This window comes from Vanellus vanellus, assembly GCF_965231255.1.
Source record: "Vanellus vanellus genome assembly, chromosome: 2".
Classification (NCBI taxonomy): Eukaryota; Metazoa; Chordata; class Aves; order Charadriiformes; family Charadriidae; genus Vanellus; species Vanellus vanellus.
This window is the reverse complement of record NC_138906.1, coordinates 23,811,794-23,829,127: the sequence shown is the minus strand read 5'-3', so window position 1 is coordinate 23,829,127 and position 17,334 is coordinate 23,811,794. Positions and strand designations below refer to the sequence as shown.

General features: G+C 46.3%; 1 protein-coding gene across 1 annotated transcript; it reads right to left on the bottom strand.

The window, feature by feature from the left end:
* Nucleotides 1-1,727: 1,727 nt before the first annotated feature.
* Nucleotides 1,728-7,204, bottom strand: C1QL3 (complement C1q like 3; the record flags this gene model as incomplete). Its single annotated transcript, XM_082499019.1, has 2 exons — nt 6,593-7,204; nt 1,728-1,907 (listed from the first exon to the last, which is right to left on the bottom strand). The coding sequence occupies exons 1-2, from the start codon at nt 7,178-7,180 to the stop codon at nt 1,728-1,730; spliced, it is 768 nt and encodes a 255-aa protein (XP_082355145.1). The 5' UTR covers nt 7,181-7,204.
* Between the last annotated feature and the right edge of the window lie 10,130 nt (nt 7,205-17,334).

The window sequence follows — 17,334 nt, the reverse complement described above, 5'->3', positions numbered from 1 at the left end:
ATAAAAATGCTAGGGGTAGCCACTATTACTCTTTAACAATTTATAGAAATGTTACCATGAGTTTGCCAAAATGTTAAGAATAAATAATATAACCAACTGTGCTAAGGAGCTAATGAATTATCTTGCTAAAATTTAGGTTTAGAATGAAATCTGCAAGGTTTAACCTGAGAGAAATAGACAGCTTCCCCTCCCCAAACCAAAACAAATAATAAATCCATTTTCCGAATAAAAATGTTCTGTGGACATTACTGGTATGACTGATTTTAAAGCATTTTTATAACTATGTAACTCATAGTACCTGTGTTTAGTTTAATTCTCCAAGCCATTAATCCTTTATATGGATTAAACTTCTTTGAGACTTTATATATATATATATCTGTATATATATATGAATGAGAAAAATAGGTTTTAATACACACTTTTTTTTTGCATGTAAATATCTGCTTCTTTCTTTGCATAAGTGTTATCATTTTTGGTAATACGCTTATCTGTGTCCATTTCATAGGCACGCCTTACTACGAGCTGGTAACTAGCTACCATGGGAAAGGTCTGTGTGACAACACTTGCTCACGTGTCAGATCTCCCGCGCTTCCTTTGTGGGAGTAATCCCACTAACTGCAGTGAGACGAGACACCTAAGACAAATAAGGTTCTGACCCATTATATTCCTACGAAATTCTAGTTGAACATCTGCAGTATGTTAAGTCATAACTATTTTCTTAAAAATAGTACCCAAGTACAGACTAAGTGCTAAAAGACTAATGAAGACTAATTGCTGCAAAGAAAACACTCTACCTTAGTCTGAGAATGTAGATGCCAGGCTTCCTAAATATTTACACAACTAACCATCAAGAATGGGCCTCTAATATTGTCTAAATATCTATTTACACATGTTTACAAATTAAAAGCCAAATCCTTTTTCCACTAACATCAATGGGAGTTTTGCCATTGCCTTCTGGTGGAATAAGGGATTTGATCCAATAGAATAGTTTGTCAACTGTTATATTTTCCAGAAAAAAAAAAAAAAAAAAAAGTGTTTCTTCTATCCTTTTTCTTTCAGAACACAGCTAAGGGGAAGACAAAATTTCAACAACTCCACTGGATTGATTTTATGCTAGAAGTCTAATGTAAACCTACTAAGCAGGAACATTGAGTTAAGGCTTGAAGCTGATTAGTTTCTAGTTTTAAGTGGAAGGATAAGAAAAGTACAAGGCAAACAATTCCTTTGGAGAGAGAAAGTATATTTTGATTACCTCTTCCTTTTATTGTAAAATCATTCCTCACCACACTATGAGTGGACTCCAAGCATCATTGTTAGCAAGTCACAAGAACCAAAGCTGAAGTATGGGTAAAGCAGCAAGATCATAACACATCAAAGTATCATACACTGAAGAAATAACTCAGCGTCCTTAGGTGTGGTGTTTTTTTTCTATAAAAATTTGATCTATGTAGGACTTCATTCACATGGACACTAACAATGAGGAAGTATTTGCTTTGGCGGTAGTGGATCGCACATCTGTTTAACTTTTATAATTTTTTAACATAAGGTTTCTCTGTGTTGTACAGATGTGAATCAGGTAGCATTCGACTTTTTTTCCCCGCTACTGAGGTGTTCAGTGGTCGCTCTCTGCTGGGGTGCTTGTTTCATTGACTTTTGCCACGCAAATCCATTGCTTAGAAGAGCAAGCTTCATTTTTGGACTGGTTTGGTGGGTCTTTTTACTCATTATCAGTCAGCATAAATAATAAATCCAGAAAATGTGCTGTATTTGTTGTTGTTTCCTCCATGTGCTTTTCCTCCATCTAATTTAATGTAAACTTCATCTCCTGGCTCCAAATGAAGAACCACGCTGTTACTGGCATAGTCGTAGTTCTGATCGGCATCCTGAGCAATCGCACTAGCTCGAACCTACATAGAATACATAATGAGTGGTTAAGAAAACTCAGATTATTTTTCCTGCATGGTGAAATTAAAGCATATCCTCAGCGTTTTATTCAGCATGCATAAGTGGCCACTTTAAATGTCTGGCAACATACATTGTAGTTTTCTCCTATGGTTATTGCTTCTTTTCTCCTACAACACAACATTTGAAACTGAAGCAATAACCTGCACCTTTCTCAGTCATCTGATTAATACACAACTGTTTGCGCTCCTGTAAATGTTTGGAGCCTTTCAAAATATATGCATAACAAAAGCTAGAGTTTGGAAAACTGAACCTGGTCATGTGCCAGTTCTATGTTGGTGTAACTTTTATGTCAGCGGAACGTTTGATTGACAGTGGCGAGGATCCACAGTGAGGCCTTATTGATACCAGGCTGGACTTTTTCCAGAGGTGATTTATTGTCATACTACTAATAGGATTGTGCTGCAAAAAGAATACAAAAAGTACCCCCCCCACACACACGTACGCACATGCCAATGCATACAAGCAGGTAAGGATCCTAGTCGGGGTTTGGAAAAACTGTTATTGCCACATTTCAGTAAGCAAACATTTAATTCCTTTGTGTTGTAAGAGATGCACATTTGAAAAATCACAGGCCAGTCGCTATTTGCTTTAGGAATTTACAAGTCATCGAGGACTTTTCATTTGCATCTTTCACTTGAACATACATTTTTTCCCATTTTTCCCTTGCTATTCCACTAATGATTAAATTTGGCATTACTAGTAAACTGTAATTTTAGTCTGTAATTTTAAGATGTATGTTGATTTCCAGCAATGAATAGTCTGTAGCATTGCAAGTCTCCAAATCATTTATATATAATTTGACCCTGTTTGGTAAAATATTTAAACTTAGTTGTATGTGATTTATTTCAGTGTAACACATCATCTGCTTGTTGCTTGTCTTTGTTCTAGCATAGTTACAGAGCAGTAAGTGATTTAATGGTATTGCAAACCTGAACTAAGTAATAATGCATGACTTGGCGTACTATATGTGGGATTTTATCTCTTCAGAATTGAAAAAATAGGCTATAAGTCACAATTTTCCATGGATTCCTTTCAAAGTTTAAATGATAAATTTCCAAATTAAATTTTCATGTGATACGATTTCACATTAATACTGAAATGTAAAAAGGAGAGGGGTTCTTTTACCATGCAGGATCTTATGGTGTTATGCAGCTTTAAAATCACAGTAGGTGGAAATTCTTTATACATCCTGCAAGAAGAGTGAGAAAGGCTTATAAGGCTTGCAGTGGTTTGACAGTCTGTAAATTTAAACTGATACGTGGCATGATGATAAAACCCAACTGTTTCAGGACTTCTTGATCCTGAATTGCCTGGTATTGTTTACAGAGGCAATCTATTTTACTAGTGTTTAAGCAATAATTATTCTAAACACTGGGTATTTCCTCTGGATTAATGACTGGCAGGGTGGGCTTGAAGGCTCTGGGCCATTAACCCTGGAAATACCCTCCAAAGCAAATAATGGGCTGCGACTGTTGTTGGTAGTGCAAATGGAAAGGGCAAACGGGAAGGAGTGAAAAGGCTATAGATGTGGTGGAAAAACTTCAACAGAAAACTAGTATCTTGCATACTGGCAAATGAAATGGTTTAAATTACTTTCCAAATTTCCCTTTACATCATAATGAAATGCTGCTTCGTGGATTTATCTAAAATATTGTGTTTCTGTGGATAGTAAAGGAGAATTCGAATTGTATTAGTGACTATCCTAAGGGAGTCAGCATATGGACACTGACTAGCAATAAATATTTCGTTTTTAAGATTCTACATAGTACATTATGACTGAAGAAAAAAAAAAAAAGATGTTGGGTATTGAAAATCTAGAAACCACAGGGTAGGTCTTACTGCCTATGTATAGCGACAAATGTCCTGTAAACTCCAGTGTGCTATTCTTAAGAGGTTTTACCTCCTCGTTGGGTTAGCCAGAGCAATTTCTTTTTAAAGCCTGGGAGAACAGTCTCAAATGAATTCTCAGTGTACTGCTGCAAGAAGGTAAATGTATGTCAAAATTAAACCATTAACAGACTATACATTTCATAAGTTGTATGACGCTCACCTCATCTTTCATGAAGTTACGCTCTCAGGTTGCACACACATACTAGCTAAGCTATGTGATCTCAGCACTTCTCTGTTCAAGCTTTATAACCATTAAAGAAAGCAATATGTTAACAGTGGAGACCTTGAGATTCCTCCTGTGCATTGCTTAGGAATGATTTTTTTCTGTAAGTCATACACTTTCCAACTGTTTGGGTTTTTTCATCATGAGGAAACACTGAATTTGTAATGTTTTTTTTTGCCAGACTCCATTTAAAGACTAATTTCCAAAAATTCTGAGCTTTCTTACAAATAATACACAAAGTTAACCACTGTCATATCACATCAGCGTTTAGTGTTTCAAGTATAAATCATAATCAAAAGAAGACACTGCTGCGTTTAAACTGTGGATCAATTTTAAATAGTTTGTATGCCGATATTTACCTAAATACTTATCTTTGCATAGATATATACAAATATACACATAGAACCCCTGCCCCCCCTTTTTTTTCTTCTTTAAATCACTGCAACTTTGATTTGTCTCATGTCTGGTACCGGAAGTAGTTATATTTAGGAACAGTTAGACTTCAGGCTCAATTTAATATTTATAATTGGTTACTTTTAAAAAAGACTGGTATGTATTTATTTTTCAGGGTTTGGGAAAATAAACACTTTAAAACATTATAAATAGGGGTCAAAAATAGATTAGTGTTTTAATTGCAAGCAAAATGGTATTCTCGTGGTGGACAATATTGCCTTTGCATGAAGAAATCAAAGTAAATATATTACGATGTCCTTTGTTTTATTAGTCCTGGTTTATCTGCTGAGATAGTATTTACGGTAGATATTTTCTCATTTAATTAATCGCTGCTGCTGTCCCCATTATTCTGTTTTCACAGTACTTCTGAGGAGCCATAAACAAAAGGTTAAGTGGCATATCAGGTTAATTTACTGGCGGCCGGTGCTGCCGTCTGCGCAGAGCACCGGGGGCCGTGGAGGGGCTCCCGGCCCCGCCGAGCCGCCGGTGCTTCGCGGGGGAGGAGACAGGCAAACGAACGAGCCCCCGCGCCACCGGCGAGGCACGGCGGGGACACGGGGTCCGGTTTTCAGTCCTATGGTCACCGCGCAGAGCGGATCAACAGCATCACCCCATCACCCACCCCCAGCCCACCCCGCCGGAGAGTGAAAGACCCAGGGAGAGCGGCAGCGCTGGGCTCCGCCAGCCTGGGAAAGTCGGCAGCCCGGCCCGGTAGCCCCCGGCGTGCCGGGACAGCTCAGGCACTGAATGACCTGTTGAGCGGCTGTTCCCTGCACGGCGGGGAGAGGGGGGACACCGGCGGGAGCATCGCCGAGCTCCCGGAGACACGGGAAAGCCCGGGCACGCCGCACTCCCCCCGGGCACCCAGAGCTGGAGGGATGGCGGACAGCTTGGCGACATCGCCGAGCGCTGTCACAGTTAGAGCCAACCTGCCTCTGCCTGTTAACGACGTACGCAAAGAAGCGCAAAATCGCCCAAGACGGACTCCCCGGGGGCTCCACTGCGCCATCCCTCAGCCGGCGCCTTCCCCGGCGCCCGCCCGCCGAGGGCCGAGTTCTGCAGACGGCTACAGGTTTCCCCTGCCCGAGGGAAACCTCGCCCCCGCCGGCGGATGAGCGTCTCAAAATCGGCGCCCCGCTGCGTGGGAGCCCCGTCCCGTCCTGTTCCGTGGATGCTCCCCCCCTCATCACACCTTTCCCCGCGCAGGAGCACCCCCTCCTCAGCTCACCGCCCCCGGCTCCCCTTCCTTCTCTCCCCGGGGAGTTTCCCCTCCCTAGGGGACCGCCCGGCCCGGCCTCCGCTGGCCCCCGTGGGGACAGCGCTGCCTGCGCCGCCGTCCCGACCGCTCCCCCGCTGCCTGGCCGGGCCGAATGAGGGGCAGCGCTCTGCCCGCGGGCCGGCCCGGACAGCGGGCTGGGAGCGGGCGACAGCGGCGCGGCTCTCGGAGAAAAGAGTGCGTGCGGTCGGCATTCACCCGGCAGCCCGGGGCGGCCTCGGCTCTGGCGCGGAACCCCGGCCCCTCCGCTGTCCTCGGCCTCGGCCCCGGCGCCGCCCGCAGGTTCCCCGCCGGCTGCGGAGCGACGGGCGCCGGCTCCCCTCAGCTCCCCCGGCGGCTCGCCTGCCCTCCTGCCGCCGGGGCTCGGGCCGCGCTCCTCCGCCCCGCACCCGCACCGCCTCCAGCGGCCGCCCGGCTCCCCCTCCCCGCCCGCCGCCCGCTTCCCGCCCTTCCCGCTCCGCTCCGCCCGCTCCCCTCAGGGAGTCCGGCTCCGCCCGGGCGCCCACTGTCCTCACGGCACCCTCTCCCTCACGGAGTGCAGCTCTACCCCCGGGCGCCTGCTCCCTCAGGGAACCCGGTCCTCCCCGGCAGCCCACTCCACTCACGGTGTCTGGCTCCCCTCAGGGAGCCCGGCTTCCCCCGGGCACCTGCTGCCTTCAGGGAGCCCGGCCACCCCCGGGCGCCCTGTCCCCTCACGGTACGTGGCTCCCCTCAGGGAGCCCGGCTCCCCCGCCCCGGCCCTGGCGCCAGCCGCCCTCACGTCCCCGGCCCGCCGCGGCGCCCACCTGGTTGTTCTTGCAGAGGTCGGCCCACATGCTGGTGCCGTCGCCGCCCCGCATGAGCACATGGTAGGTGAAGAAGTAGATGCCGGGGATGGAGCAGGTGAACTTGCCGGTGGTGGGGTCGTAGTGGTTGCCCAGGTTGGTGACCACGTCGTCGAACTTGAGCACCTCGTAGCCCTCGTGCTGCCGCTTGAGGCCGGCGTAGAAGGCGATCTTGGGGACGGTGCTGTAGGTGGCGGCGCTGATGGCCCCCGCCGCGTTCAGCCCCGGCGCCCCGGGGGGGCCCGGCAGGCCCTGCCGCCCCGGTTCGCCCTTCTCACCCGGCGGCCCCACCGGGCCGGGCGGCCCCGGTTCCCCCGGGGGGCCGCGGGGCCCCGCTTTGCCCGGCCGGCCGGCCTCCCCCTTGGGCCCCTGGATGAAGGTGGGCAGGGACTGCATGAGGCCGCGGTCGGGCGTGGCCGCCGTGCTGGGCGCCTTGGTGCCGCCGTAGGGGTCGCAGACCATGCGGCAGGTGCCCAGCATCTCGTAGTGCGCCGAGGTGCCGGCCGAGCTGACCAGCACCGGGATGAGGATGACCAGCAGCAGCACCATCACCACCCCCAGCGCGCCGGCCGCGATCAGCCGCCGCCTGCTGCCCACCAGCCGGCTCAGCGCAGGGCGATCCTCTTGCCTGCTTTTGGACAAAATCTTGATGGTTGGTCGGGGACCTCCTCAGAGCCGAAAAAACGCCGAGCCCGCCCGAGCTCGGCTCCCCGGGGGCTTCGCCGCCCTCCCGCTGCCGCTGGCGGCGGGGGCTCCCGCGGGTCGCGGCTCTCCGCTGCGGCCGCTGCAGCCGCCGGGCGGGAGGGAGGGAGAGGGGAGGGAGAGGAGAAGGAGAAGAAGGAGAAGGAGAAGGAGAGGAGAGGGAGAGGGAGAGCTGCCGCCGCGCCCCGGCCGCCCTCACTTTTATGCTCCCGCTGGCGATCGACTTTTTTTTTTTTGCAGGCTCTGCCAGTCCGAGTCAACTTTCCCGGGAACTTGCCTTTCCTCTCGCGATCGCCCCGCTCGCCTCCTCGCTCGCTCGCTCGCTCTCTCTCTCTCTTTTTTTTTGTTTGGTTTGGTTTTTTTTTTTTCGCAGAGAAGACAGTCCTCAGCGGGGACGCGCCTCCCGGCCGCCCCGCGGTCGCCCCGGTGCCCGCCGCCGAGAGCCCGCGCCGCCGCGCCGCGCCGGAGCCGAAGCCGGAGCCGGAGGGAGAGCGGGATCCTGCCCGGGTGCCACCTGCCAGGAGAGGAGGAGGCTGACGAGCGCGCTGGAGCAATTTATAGGCACCCAAAAGCGCAGGGGAAAGGGGAGCTGCTTTGGCATCTCATTCCAGCATCTGCTCTGCTCTTCCCACTCACAGAGAGTTTGGCATTACTCTGGCAGTGTGGGAAATATATATATATTTTTTTTCCCTCTCTCCCTCCCCCACCCCTCCCGCAAACGGATGAACAGCGAAATCGTGAGCCTCACTCACTAGCTGCATCTTGCGATGACAGCTCTTTCTGGAGCAAACCAAAAGGAAGAGATGTGCTTAGAAGCCTCTGGGTACCCTTCAGGTCACCGATCGAGAATTAAAAGGTCAATCCACCTCCTGCTTAACGCTTTCCTGAGGCTACCCTGCCTTATTAGTGTTTTCTGGGAAGTACCGCTTTAAATGTAGAGACGCTTTACAGTTACCGATTGTCCAAGTGGAAGTTATTTGAAAATATACCTCCCACCTCGCAAGTAATAGAGATTAGCATCTCTCACAATTTCGGATCTCCCTCTTCCCCCCTCCCCAATTACCACTATAAAGGCAGAGAAGGAAACAGTTCTTTCTGTGAATTAAAATTGACATGCTCATCACCGGGTGCAGTGTTTCCCGGTGTTAAAGCCAGCCACGGCGTTGCTAGCAAGCTGACACCGAGGAAAGAGTTCCCTTTTGTTTAGAAGCCGAGGGAAAGAGCGGGATCAACAGATGCCTGGACCTGAGCGAAAGGTCTCCCTGGCTTAAGTCGGGGGCAGCAAAGCACTTTGTTACGTCTTGTTTTTTTTTTTTTTTTTTTTCTCCCTCCCCCCCCCCCCCCGCCCTTGTGTGTGTGTGTGTGAAAGGTTTCTCCTCCTCCAAGGGCTGGTGGGCACCTCTGTGACTGAGTGGGAAGGTGAATGTGCAATATTAGTGGCATTTCTCCCAGGAAAACATTAAGGAACTTGTCCTGCTCACAGATATACAAGGTACACAAAGAGCTGTTTAAATAAACAAACGGAATTGATTCCTAAATCATACTTCTGTATTCAGGAGCAATGGACGTCAATCAAATGTGGGTGACATTTGCCTGTCAATACAGGGATGATGGCTGGAAAGAGTGTGACTTATTACAGCAAGGCAAGAATCCGAAATGAGCAGCAGCGGCAAATAGGACAACAACCGAATAATAGCATCTCCAGTGATGATCAGAGGGCTGTGATCTTGTCTTGGATTTTATTAGCACGAATCCCCTCTCCTCTCACCCGTTCTCTTTTCTTTCTTCTCTATTCTGCAACACAATAAGGTCAAACAAGCAGGCACTGGGAAACAAAGATTCATTGATTCTTCCTTTTAAGCAGAAATGTCAGCAGCTTCTTTTGCTCTTTCCTGAGAGACTCAAAGGCAGTGAGTGTGTCCACGCCGCGTTGAGATGGGCCAGCCCAGCTTCTTATCTCCCCAGAAAACTCCCGATAAAGCTTCCATTTCTCGCACTTGTAAATATCCCTCCCTCTCTTATTTTTCTTTCTTTCTTTCTTTCTTTCTTTCTTTCTTTCTTTCTTTCTTTCTTTCTTTCTTTCTTTCTTTCTTTCTTTCTTTCTTTCTTTCTTTCTTTCTTTCTTTCTTTCTTTCTTTCCTCTAATGCTCTGTCTTAAAAAAATTCTTTATCTGGTACTGGCACAAGCTAGCCAGTTCCCTCAGCTAAGGGCTTCCCCTCAAGACCCGGGAAGGCAGCTGAATACGCTTGAAGGTTTATGTTTGTATCTTGTCGCTTTCTGCCCCCCATAGGAAAGGGCTTTCAGCACTGCTCTTTCGTCTGGGCAGGAAAAAAAGAAAAGCCGTGCTGAGTGACGGGTCTGTCTCAGCCTGTAGCTGGGCCCTTGAGGCATTGTATTTAGTCATCCCTGACCCAGGTGGTATTCAGGACATCGGGATGTGCATAAACCTCCGTTGCAATGGCAGTGTTACGCATTGGGAAAATAGCAAATCTCTTACCTTCAAACAGACACAAACTTATGGTCTGTCCAGCCATAGTGATGCTGGGTGACATTGGCACCAAGCACACGCTCAGTTCCTTACTCCGGCTGTGATAAGCCTGATGTTTAAAGCGAGGTCCTACCATCCAAACCACGTTTCCCTTCTTAATAGATAGTTTTATCCTCATGCATATTGCCAAGAATGCTCATTCACTCTAGACTCTTGCAGACTTTCTCCCAAAGAAGACATGAACCAGCTGCAAAAACCTCAGCCTGAGCAAGCAGAATAGAGTGAAGAGGGCAAGTCCTGGTGCTGGGTTGTCAGTGGAGCTTGGGTGTTAGCTGGGAACATCACCTGGGACCTTGAATGCCAGACCAGTGCTTCAGTTACCAGATTATCCTTGGTTCCCATTGAAAAAATATATTTTCCAAGGAAATTAAGAGTGGGAAGCCAAAGGGCTCAGAAGTTATGCACTGGAGGTCGCAGTAGTCTGGAGTAAAGTTAAAGGGAATGTAGAAGCCCCTTTTTAAGCATGGGACCTTGTTTTCCTGAAGTGATACGTCAAAGCATTGATTCGCTGTAATTAAGGTCTGGGTAACATTTATGTTACAATATGATCTCCTCTCCATGCTAAAGGCTAACAGTCAAGATTGACAGTCCATTCTTAATAAAACCATTATACCTACGTGAGCTGCTGCCAGTCTTAATGTGTTAAATTTCTCTGTATTTTTGAACCCCTATAGCAGGCTTGCTCCAGCCTTTCCGCCTGTTTTCTTCCCTGCCCGTTCTCTGGGCCTTTACGCATTCAGACCCGCAGTTGGTGTTCGAGCTGTCACCCCTGCAGCTTCTGCCATTTGAAACAGCTTGCCCACAGCTCTTTTCCTTACTGACTAATTAGTTAATGTTCATACAGAGTCTTAAAGATGTACAGCATAACATGCACTTTCAATTTTACCTGTGTGCTGTTGCCTCAGCACTAAGATAGGCAAAAATTGGAGAAAACCGAGTAAGAACATGTCCACTGGCACACAGGGAAATGTGTTCTGCAGTCGCCAGGCACAAAATGGCTCCTTATGCTAAATTCAAAGGGATAGCCCAGGAAAAGACACTGTGTGAGAAGGGGCAACCCTTTACCAGCTGCAGTGAGCAAGAGTAACACGGAAACAGGCACACGCCGAACAAAGGAGTGTTCGGATGCTGTGCCAAGTTCCATACTGCTTCTGCTCACTCCTATCTGCTTCTGTTTTGCTCTTGCTTATATTTTAACTCTTTCAAAAAATATTTTAGAGAAGCGTTTTGAATTTCACTCAACTCAAAAATTAAGGCTTTGCTACACTGTACCTTCATATACACTACGTATATGTGTATACAAGCTATGTATGTAAAAGCATTTCAACCTGGGTACCAGTGGTATGGTCAAGGAACAACATGCGCTCACTCCAACAAGTAAGTGAGTCCAATGCTACAAAAGAAAACTATATTGTAAATGGCGTGAAACTATCCATATCAGTATAGACAGCTTGCAGGTACCACAGTGACATGGTGCTGACACCTTTGCTGCTATCCTAAACCATTCCTGGTGTCCTATTGCAGTTCTGTTCACTCAGTTTGCTAAAATTTCAGGGCTGGCACGCGTGTCAGATAATCGGTCCTGGAAAGTTACAGATTCCTGCACCATTTTTTTCGTAGAAGGTCATGCAGGCAACACTAACTAAGTTCTCCTAGAAACTTGTTTTGGTCAGCATGACTGAAGACCATCTGTATTTACAGTGATGCAAGTTGCCCACTGTGTTCTTTCATAAAATTGAGGTTTTCATGCTCTTGGAAGGAAAATCAGCTTCGGTGTACAAGAGAAAAAAATTGTTTTGCTGATTTTTTGGAAGCTTTTACCTGTTGTCTGGAATGTGGGAAGTCCTTCTGCAGGATCTTCTCTGCTGTTCAGGGATTTAAGCCATTTTGTGTGTGTGTGTGCAGTTGGAAATATTCTAGTTTATCACAATTAAGTTTTATGAAGTTTTATCACAATTAATTATGCACTTTGAAGATTAGCCTCTGAACCTGAAAGAAAACAAAAAAAAAGATTGGAGGTTGGAACTAGACTATCTTTAAGGCCCCTTCCAACCCAAACCATTCCATGATTCTATGAAATGATTCCAAGAAAATGTGTCCAGCCTTAAAAAGGTTACAATCACTTTTCAAATCCAAATGAGGGGGGATTTCAGGGAGGGCTGTCACTAAAGTGACAGGGCTCAACAAGGAGAATTTGCAAATAAATTCCACATATCTCTTCCATTTTAGCTTTTCATTTGAAAAGATCAGTCAAACATGACTGGTTACAGTGGGGGGGACAGGAATTAGAATGGAAAGGTCTGTATCCGAGTCATGTATATCATGTTTTGACTAATGAATTACTGTAGATATAAAATCATAATTGCGTATGTAAAAATAAGTCTTAAACACACAGGGAGCTAAAGATTACATATTCAACTAAGTTTAAGGATATAAAATAGTCATATATGACACTTGATAATAGCCAACATAAATAGCAGTAATTAACCATTAAAGATACTCATAATTGCAAGCGCCCTTGTTTATTCCAAAGATTAAACCACTAGTTGCAAGCATAAAAGACTGTTGTAGCTGGTTTCTCCTCTCCTTTCCCACGAGCTTGCAAGCCTGCTTCCTTCTTTGTCTTCTCCCTCCTCCTTCCCTCCCCATGATCTAAGGTGGCAAGTACAAAGCGGTAGTGAGGCACGGGAAAGTGTACAGTCAACCTTGGGAGGATTTTTTGATAGCGATGTCAGTACTTCTCCAGCCACAGTGCTGCCTGACCGATTGATTGCTCTCGTGCTGGTGATGGTGTCTAACTGCAAGGGCTGTGCCTAGGGTCAGCTTCACCCTCACTGGGTAAAGTGAGAGAGACCTTTTTTACCTAGGGTACCTAGGGTCAGCTTTACCCCTCACTGGGTAAAGTGAGACCTTTTTTCCTGATCTGTCAGCCTCCCCAAGCGGCAGGCCCATGCTTTCCTTTGCAGGGGAAGCTGGGATTCGGACAGTTCTAGTGAGGTCCCTAAGAGCCATGGTGCTACGGAGGTGGAATTGAGCAACGCTTGCACCAACCAGTAACTGCCTCCTCCATAGATAGCCTCAATTTGCAAATAAGTGCCCTGCATTTCAGGACCTGGGTTTCCAACAGCGAGTTGTTTTACACAGCACTTCCACCAGCTTTCTTCACAGGAGCCTGGACACACAGTGCCCCCAGAGACCATGCTAGTGTCTCTTGCAGCGGGGTCCAGAGCACAGGCTGGGGCAGCTGTGCTTGCTGAAAATACCCTTTTTCTCTCCACACTCCACCTCTCCCTTCTGGTAGGATGGGCATTTTAACTCATCACCCTCTTTTGATGTAGAAGTCTTGGTTTCTGCAACCACCTATGTAACCACATCGACGGTTGCAATGTTTTTCATGTAGGCTTTCTGCTTGACCACCCCTTGACTCCCTTCTGATCAAAATCCTGTAGCAGATAACCTGTCATAAGCAGGCACACAGAAGAACTCACAAGGTTCATTAATAAACCCCAGAATATAGAGATATTCATAAGTGCTATTAAATCAAGGAGCATTGCTAATAGTGAGGGCTACAGTGTCGGCATTCTTATGAAGATGTAAATAGTAAATACAAAGGGGTGGAAGATAAATGCCTCTAACGTGGGAGTAAGATTAAACAACCACTTTGTCCCTGCTTAAAACTGTACCAATAAGCAAAGGCATAAATCATGTTGCGCTTCTATTAAAAATTATGTCAGTTGTTAGAGTCAATCAGGAGGAGATTTCCAAGTGATTTGCCCGTGAGTATGATTTTGGTTACTTTTGAAATGGTTATTAGACTGCCAATGCTATTAAAGAGAGATGTTAGGGGAAAGTAGAGCCAGAGCAGAAACAAGCTTTTCTAAACTGTCATCTGCTATTTACTCTACCTCCTCCAAACCTGAAAGACTCCCTTGCCATTGTTCTACCAACCCAGCAGTCTTCTAGAGTTTCATACCAGAGTCCTTTATATTCATCAGGAGGTTGATGGATGGGCAATAAGAATGGATAGCTGGGAGTGGAAAACTCAAAATTAAAAACCCCAGAGTGGCAAGATGCCCAAGAGATTTATTTTTTCTTCTGTCATCCCCTCAACTGATTTTCTTTTTGTGCTTGATTATTGATTTCTGGAGTAGTTAATGGTGTAATTTACTTTGCAAATTGCAATTATTTCTGATCATTCATTTTTCTTCCTATGTGTTTCATTAGTTAAAGCAGGAGACTCTGACCCCAAACAATCTTCTTTACAAACGGCATACAGTGGAATTTAGCATGATCCTGCAAGATGCTGAGCCTTTGATTATGGTGGCAGGTAACTGTGCTCAGGATTTTGTGAAATTTAGCCTTGCTTTGTTAAAAAAAAGCATGTTGCAATTTGGTCTGTAGGCCTGATCCATCACAAAAAAGGAATAGCTCCAGTGAAGAGAGTAAGTTGTAAGTTGAGAAGTTAAGCAATGCATGTGAGATCAGAACTGGCTCCACTATTTGCATCACATTCAGAGAGATGCAAAACACAGGGAGATATAATGAGTGCTCACATCCCCAAAAGGGACTGATTACGCCTGCACAATAAGGAAGGGATCAGGACATTTCCTCACAGCATTGTAGAGATAGGAGCTGTGCAGAGGAACCATTGTGTGTGTTTCCCAGCGCAATGTATTGCTGATGCTATTATTAATAGGCTGTCCTGTACTGGATGTAACTTTGGGTTTGATATTTGCGAATGTAACTTAGGTTTGAGCATTTAGCAATAACAACAAAACCAGGACACAGATTGGACAGAAAAATCAAAGTTGTTATCACCTTCTGAGATATGTACGTGTTCTTTTGCAATACATACATCATCAGCTAGACTGCTGATATTCTGGTATTCTGCTAAGACTGCTGGTATGCTTTCTATACAGCAATAAAACTCTAGTATGCACGATTACTGCAAAAAAAAAAGCATCAGATGAGAAGAGAAACACGACTGGCTAGAGAGTATGTCTACCTTCTGGGGACTGAGATTTTCTACTCTCCAGGTAGATGAAATCTCAGATGGAATTTTCCTTTCATGTAGTGAGACATTATACATGTGTTTATAATATGCAGAGACAAACACATGCCCATGCACATGTATGCATACAAATGCATAGAAATGCGCACACAAAATAGAAATGTGTATGGGTTTCTGGAATCAGAGCAGAACACTAAACCTGTGGTTATCACAATTCAGCGACCTGCTATGTTGTATTTTACCGTTTCAATGTAATCCAAAAGAGCAGGATAATATATACAATATTCCATGAAAATATTCTCAATCACTGGCGTGCACATGGAGTTACGCTACTGAGCTAATTGATAGAGTGCCAAATGCTGTTTGCACTTAACACATGAGTGACCCCGTTGGCATGAACAGAGCCCTCTCTTCAGTGTTACTATGCAGTGAAGCTCATTGAACTTATATTAGAGTTTCATTGCTATTTGTGAGAACAGAATTTAGCCTGGAATCCTCTGTTTAAATAACTTGGAATCACTAATGTCAGTCTTTAAATATCTAAAGGAGGCAAGAATTTTTTATCAAATATAATGCCAGAGAGAGAGAATGATATGGGAAGAATTTGCACTCAGTATCCTGGTAAATGCCACTTCTCCCTGCAACACTGGGAGCGATCAGAAGAGGGTATCTGAGGAGAGGGCAGCGCCTCTGAGCGGAGAAAGACCCTCTGATGGGGAGACTGTTGTGGACGTGGGACTGCAGAGTCACCATCATTTCCAGAGAGCAGCCTTTCCAGCCATAATGTTGCAATGATAATGTGTTGAGATGAACACAGCCAGGCATTATTTGGAGAATTCGTTTCGAACCAGGCACAACGCAACTCAGAGAGTCTGTCTGCAGGAGGAATCGTTGCATTTCAACACACAGAGCAGCGCTGCAGCGAAGGTGAATGGCGGCAACTCCAAGGCAGCTTTGACCGAATTCTTCCTCCAGACAACTTGTCTGGTAACTGCTCCTCCAACATTTGCCTCCCACCAGGTAGGGATATCAACGGCTTTAAACACAAACTAATTTGCTGCCAAATTTGTCACTCAGGTTCCTTTATTCAGGAAGTATGGCAAGCAGAAAGCAGAACGCTGGTGTGCTGCCAAGCATGGACGCCGTGGGATCCAGCTGCCAGACAGCCCGAGTCTAAAGACTTCGAGTCAGAGCTCCCTCTTTATGTGTTTAATCATCTCCTTAGGGATTACATCCCAGATTTTTTTTCACGCTGGGCAGGCACCTATGCGGCATTTAAGATATATCTTTAATAGGTCTCCATTCTTAATTGTGTCATTATCACACCTGCTCACTCAATCTAGTCTACCTTTCTTCATTTTAAAGTGCGAATAAGTAGCTAGTCTGAAACGAGTTAGTAGATATCTCAGTGACAGCATCACATCTGGGCTTCCCTTCCTCTTACCACGCTCAGTGGACAGGTAAAAATCCTTTTTTTTTTTTTTTTTTTGTTTTCCAATGAAAATAAACTGCCTCACCACTATGACTTCAGTATGTCATGTTAGCATAGTCTCCTTCATCTGCCCAACTTCCTTCGTCCGTGCCACTTCAGAGGAGCGGCACAAAAGATAAACTGAGCTGCCCTTGCTGTTTCCTTCGCAGGGCTCTCTTTCATTTCTGCAGAGGAGAGACGTCAGTGCAGAGGATGCTGCTGCCAGAGGACTGCGAGGGGATGGCAAATGCGAAACCATGCCCACCACGCCAGTCACTCGGAGGATTCGCTTGCCTCCACTCTGGATGCTCATGCCTGCTGTGTTCCCGTTTATGTGTTGGTGCCAGGTTTCCACAGTCTCCTTGCAAGAACACTTTGAACATCCATGGGCCCACAGACGCTATCCTGGAGTCACCTCTTTATTCCCCACACATTTATTCTCCCTGTGCTGGTTTCTCTTCAGTTGCATAAAAACATAAATGAACTAATTTCCACTTGCTTCAGGTCACACAGGCTGTAGAAGAGCGAAAAACACAGACAAAAGCTGATTTTTGTCGCCCTGGGGACAAGTCTGCTGGTTGCCCCCACAGGCTTTCCCACCGGGCACCTGCTGAGGGCAGAGGGTGCAGCACTTGCTCACCCGGGTGTTACGCAGGGGCATCCACAGTGCCGGCACAGAGCAATGGGGAAAGAAGGAGAAGTATCTGTCATGCAGAGGACACTTGCCAGCAGGTGATGGCAGTTTTCAGGTAAGCTAGATGCTGCGGCTGAGGTACTCGATTCTGCAAAAAGGCATGTGTTTGCCTCGCTCCGCATGAGAACTGTGGGAAGTGGAATAGAGAGCAAAAGTCTGCGGCTGATCTTGCTGAATGGGACAGATGGCAACCCTTGCCAAAAATAGCTTTGCTCGAAGTAGAACACATGGTAAATTGCATTAATTTTAATAATTGCTTTTTATGCTTTGATAAAA